The sequence below is a fragment of the Delphinapterus leucas genome, chromosome 9, assembly GCF_059928025.1.
Source record: "Delphinapterus leucas isolate spDelLeu-1000000601 "Yukka" chromosome 9, BTC_Dleu_Yukka2, whole genome shotgun sequence".
NCBI classification, from domain to species: Eukaryota; Metazoa; Chordata; class Mammalia; order Artiodactyla; family Monodontidae; genus Delphinapterus; species Delphinapterus leucas.
In genome coordinates, this window is record NC_143137.1 from 92,685,159 (window position 1) to 92,691,158 (window position 6,000).

Below are 6,000 nucleotides of genomic sequence, written 5' to 3' on the forward strand. Positions count from 1 at the left end.
CTTTTATGCTCAGTCTTCCCCTTCTTTAATTATCCGTGTCCTTTTCTGTTGGTCCTGCGTCCATTTAACTCAACCCATTAGTCTGATAGTCCTTGTTTTCTTTTTCAATTTTTATTTTATATTGGAGTATAGTTGATTACCTGTGTTGTGTGTCAGGTGTACAGCAAAGTGATTTAGTTACACATATGCATGCGTCTATTCTTTTTCCAATTCCTTTCCCATTTAGCTTATCGTAGAGTATTGAGCAGAGTTCCCTGTGCTATACAGAGGTCCTTGTTGTTTACCTGTTTTAAATGTAGCAGTGTGTACATGTCAATCCCAAACTCCCAATTTATCCCTCCCCCCACCCTTCCCCACTGGTAACCATAAGTTCATCCTCTAAGTCTGTGAGTCTGTTTCTTTTGCAAATAAGTTCATTTGTATCATTTTTTTTTAGATTCCACATTAAGCAATATCATGTGATATTTGTCTTTCTCTGTCTTAGTATAATAATCTCCAGGTCCATGCATGTTGCTGCAAATGGCACTATTTCATTCTTCTTAATGGCTGAGTAATATTCCATTGTATATATGTACCAAATCTTTATCCATTCACCTGTTGATGGACATTTAGGTTGCTTCCATGTCTTGGGTATTGTAAACAGTGCTGCAGTGAACATTGGGATGTATGTATCCTTTCGAACCATGTTTTTCTCTGGATATATGCCCAGGAGTGGGATTGCTGGATCATATAGTACCTCTATGTGTAGTTTCTTAAGGAACCACCATATTGTTCTCCATAGTAGCTGCACCAATTTACATTCCCACCAACAGTGTAGGAGAGTTCCCTATCTCCACACCCTCTCTAGCATTTGTTGTAAATGTTTTGATGATGGCCATTCTGACTGGTGTGAGATGATACCTCATTGTAGTTTTGATTTCCATTTCTCTAATAATTAGCAATGTTGAGCATCTCTTCATGTGCTTTTTAGCCATCTATATGTCTTCTTTGGAGAAATGTCTATTTAGGTCTTCTGCCCATTTTTTCATTGGGTTGTTTGGTTTTTTGATATTGAGTCACATGAGCTGTTTTTAAATTTTAGAGATTAATCCCCTGTTGGTGACATGGTTTGCAATTATTTTCTCCCATTCTGTGGGTTGTCTTTTCATTTTGTTTATGGCTTCTTTCACTGTGAAAAAGCTTTTAAGTTTAATCAGGCCCCATTTGTTTATTTTTGTTTTTATTTCCATTACTCTAGGAGATGGATGGAAAAAGATACTGCTGCGATTTATGTCAGAGTGTTCTGCCTAGGTTTTCCTCTAGGAATTGTATAGTATCCGGTCTTGCATTTAGGTCTTTAATCCATTTTGAGTTTATATTGATGCTTCCAATCCAAGAAAAATGATATCTTTCCATCTGTTTGTGTCCTCTTTGATTATGTTCATCAGCCTCTTACAGTTGTGGTCTTTTGCCTCCTTAGTTAGGTTTATTCCTAGGTATTTTATTCTTTTCGATGTGATGGTAAATGGGTTTCTTTAATTTCTCTTTCTGATCTTTTGTTGTTAGTGTATAGAAATGCAGATTTCTGTGTATTAATTTTGTATCCTGCAACTTTACTGAACACTGATGAGCTCTAGTAATTTTCTGGTAGCATCTTTAGGATCTTCTATGTGTAGTATCATGTCATCTGCAAACAGTGATGCTTCTTCTTTTCCAATTTGGATTCCCTTTCTTTTTCTTCTCTGATTGCTGTGGCTAGGACTTCCAAAACTATGTTGAATAAAAATGGCAAATGGCAAGAGTGGGTATCCTTGTCTCATTCCTGGTCTTAGAGGAAATGCTTTCAGCTTTTCACCATTGAGTATGTTAGCTGTGGGTTTGTCATATATGTTGAGGTACGTTCCCTCTAGGCCCACTTTCTGGAGAGTTTTTATTACAAATCAGTGTTGCAGACAAAGCTTTTTATCAGATTCATCTATTGAGATGATCATATGGTTTTTATTCTTTAGTTTGTTAATATGGTGTATCACACTGATTGATCTGCAGATACTGTAGAATCGTTGCATCCCTGGGATAAATCCCACTTGATTATGATATATGATCCTTTTTAAGGTATTGTTGGATTTAGTTTGCTGAGTATTTTGTTGAGGATTTTTTCATCTATGTTCATCAGTGATATTGGCCTGTAATTTGTTTGGTGATATCTTTGGTTTTGATATCAGGGTGATGGTGGCCTCATAGAATGAGTTTGGGAGTGTTCCTTCCTCTGCAATTTTTTGGAATGCTTTCAGAAGGGTAGGAGTTAACTCTTCTCTGAATGTTTGATAGAATTTGCCTGTGAAGCCATCTGGTCCTGTACTTTTTTGTTGGGAGATTTTTCCATCACAGTTTCAATTTCAGTACTTGTGATTGGTCTGTTCATATTTTCTGCTTCTTCCTGGTTCAGTCTTGGGAGATTGTACCTTTCTAGACATTTGTCCATTTTTTCTAGGTTGTCCATTTTACCGGCATATAGTTGCTTGTAGTAGTCTCTTACAATCCTTTGTATTTCTGTGGTATCAGTTGTAACTTCTCCTTTTTCATCTCTACTTTTATTGATTTGAACCCTCTCCCTCTTTTTCTTGATGAGTCTGGCTAAAGGTTTATCAATTTTGTTTATCTTTTCAAAGAACCAGCTTTTAGTTTCATTGATCTTTTCTGTTTTTTTGTTTTTATTTCATTTCTGCTCTGATCTTTATTTCTTACTACTAACTGGGTTTTGTTTGTTTTTCTTTCTCTAGTTGCTTTAAGTGTAAGATTAGGTTGTTTGAGATTTTTCTGTATTTTGTATACAAGATATATTTTGTATAGGTATAAACGTCCCTCTTAGAACTGCTTTTGCTGTGTCCCATATATTTTGGATTGTCATGCTTTCGTTTGTCTTTAGGTATTTTTTGCTTTCCTCTTTGATTTCTTCAGCGATCCATTGGTTGTTTTAGTAGCATATTGTTTAGCCTCCACGTGTTTCTGTTATTTTATAGGTTTTTTTCTTGTACTTGATTTCTAAGCATTGTGGTCAGAAAAGATGCTTGATATGATTTCAGTTTCCTTGAATTTGTTTTTAGTCTTACCAAGTTTTATTCTAGAAGTGATCATTTTTTTAATCCAGAAGAATGCAAACGTGTGACGCATAAAAGTTATTCATCCACTCATCACTATTTGTGTACAGTGAGCCCACATCCTTCTAGGCCCATTTGTTATTGATATTGAACTTCTTGTTACAGTAGTAATTTTTAAATTATTATGCTAATATCTCCCATTATTTGCCAATTTCTAGACATCAAACAAGAATTGATAAATCCACAAATATAGTGCAACAAACAAAATTGTTTTCTAGTGCCTGGTATCAGAACGATAAAGGAAGCAGTCATTTTCCACAGCTGTTTTTTAAAACAGGGTTGAAGAAAACCAGGTTATTAAATGTGAATTTTATTAAACACAAATTACTTTAAAATTTAATTGATAAAATACATTTACTAACTATAAATTACTCAAATGTGATCCATTGAGTTTTATATCTTTGGAGCTAGCCTCACTTGTAGTGCTTTTTTCATTTTTATCTTGAAAATTCAGACGGAAAGATTAGGTTATATTATTTAAACACATTTTACCAAATTCATTTTTTCCCATTTTCTCAGTATACTTGGAGAAGCAGGCTTTAGTTGGGTGCTTTCCTCTCTCTGTACTCCCCAAACAAGAGCTCCTAAATATTCATATATATTCCCAAGGTTTACTGTTGTGATTCAGAGAAATTCCAGGCACATATGATCTACTTGGTTTATTTATCGTATTTTCTTCTTTCTAGGTATTTTTTGATTTAATGAGGGAAATTCGAGCCAGAAAGATGGAAGACAGCAAAGAAAAGAATGGGAAAAAGAAGAGGAAAAGTTTAGCCAAGAGAATAAGAGAAAGATGCTGCATTTTATAATCAAAGCCCAAACTCCTTTCTTATCTTGACCATACTAAGAAATATAATTTATAAGCTTTGCCACTGAAGGCTCAATTGACTGAAATTACTTTAACATTTTGGAAATTGTTATATGTCTCTAAAAGCATGAATTGGAACTGCACTGAGAGTCAAATTCACTTAGAAATTAATGTGGCTTCACCAAGAAGCAAAGTTCAACTTATTTCATAATTGCCTACATGTATCACAGTCCTGAATGTGGCGTGGGCACTTGTGTTTTGCTGGCAGTCTTTCTTGAACTATTCAAGAGGTGAGATGGGGGTGGGCAATGGGAGGAAAGGCTACTTCCTCTGGTTTATTATAAAGCTTAAATTTTATATCATTTTAAAATGTCTTGGTCTTCTACTGCCTTGACAAATGACAATTGTGAACATGATAGTTAAACTGTACCACTTTTTTTAACCATCGTTATGCAAAATATAGAAGAAAAAGTTACTGGCATGATTGTTGCATATAGTTCAACTGAGAAATTCATCTGTGAATCTGCATTAATTACCCGGTGATTAACTTAGAAAAAGTGGTGTGAACTTGTACATGGAAATTTTTTAATATGCCTTAATTTAGAAACCTAAAGATACCCACTTACATCATTCTGGGTGTGTCCTCACTGTGCCGTGGGCCCATTGCCCATGTGTCCTGGCGAGAGAATATATGTCAGGATGGAGGACAACGTTTGTGTAGAAGATTCTCGAGAAATTACTGGTAGGAGTCTGTCCAAATTTAAACTGTGTGCCATACTCTGGTTCTTGAAAGTAACGTTCCAGAGCTTCTTGATTGCTTTTAATTAAGTGTAAGGTAGTTTAAAATGAAGGACCAGCGTCTACTTGTAAGATAATTTTAGACTATGAGCATTCAGTACCAGTTATGTCTCAGTGAACCCTCTTTCTTTAAGATGCTGGTCCCTGGAAATCCCTTTCTGCAAGTGGTGAGCATGTGTTAAGATTTTGATCTCCTTGGAGTAGAGCACAGGAAAAGCGTGGACAGCGCTAATGCGTTTTGCACTAGAACACTTCAGAAAAGTCGTGCTCGCCATCTGGTAACTTCTAAATTTGTATTCCCGAGGTTACAGTTTGTACGGGAGTTACTGGGATTATTTGTAGGCTGTGCTCGTAATGAATAACACTGTCTCTACGTTTTCCTAAAGTTAACATCGAACAACCAAACCCAAGGATAGTGCAGAAAAGATGTCTGGCACCAAACAGTAGGCTGTGTCGCCACTGTATGGCGTGCCCGCTGGAGGGCCATGATTTCAATGGGAAATTTACCACTGTCAGATTTTTCTTTTCTTTGTAATGGGACTAGGACAGTTTGATTCAACAAAGTTTTTGTTTCTTTTTGCTCAGTCCTAATTTCAGCAAGTCAAAGATGTGTTCAGGCATTCCAGGTGACAGATGTGTACGTAAAGCTAACAAAAATAGGCTATTTAGGAACTGAACTCTTTAGATATTACATCCGGCTTGTCATATTAAATATTTGTCCTTAAAGGGTTTGAGATGTACATCTTTCATATTTTTCATAGGCTGTGCCACGTGCAGAATTAAAGTTACCAATGTAAGCGCGGCCCCGTGGGCCCAGCGATCTCCGTGTGTACTTGTTGCAGTCTCATTTAACCAGGGGTCCTAACCACTAACGTTGTGACTTTGCTTTGAGACCTTTCCTCTCCTGGGTACTGAGGTGCTATGAAGCCAAATGACAAAGATGCATCACATGTCTTAGGCTGATGCCACTACCCGATTGGTTTATTTGCAATTTGAGCCATTTAAAGACCAATAAACTTTCTTTTTTTAAATGTTTGTGGTGTTACTTGATGTTTACAATATAACATGTAAAATTCAGATTTATCAACCTGGGCATCCTTACCAGAGACTTGACTACAACTAAATCTTTTGAGCCATTAGTTTAGGGACTTCTGTGTGAGAAGAATTCTGTGCCAGATTTCCTCAGTCAGGATCATCATTGCTTAGGTTTAATCAAGGCTCAGAAATGGAGGAGCCCCACGTGCAGAATTGCACAGA

At 36.4% G+C, this 6,000-nt stretch overlaps 1 protein-coding gene across 3 annotated transcripts in view; it reads left to right on the top strand.

The window, feature by feature from the left end:
* Window positions 1-5,774, top strand: part of RALA (RAS like proto-oncogene A) — a 77,738-nt gene extending 71,964 nt beyond the window's left edge. For all 3 annotated transcript variants that reach the window (XM_022593039.3, XM_022593040.2, XM_089917835.1), the window contains one exon: window positions 3,824-5,774. In XM_022593039.3, the coding sequence (XP_022448747.1) occupies window positions 3,824-3,946 (123 nt within the window). In that variant the 3' untranslated portion in view covers window positions 3,947-5,774. The remainder of the gene's footprint in view (window positions 1-3,823) is intronic.
* Window positions 5,775-6,000: the final 226 nt, after the last annotated feature.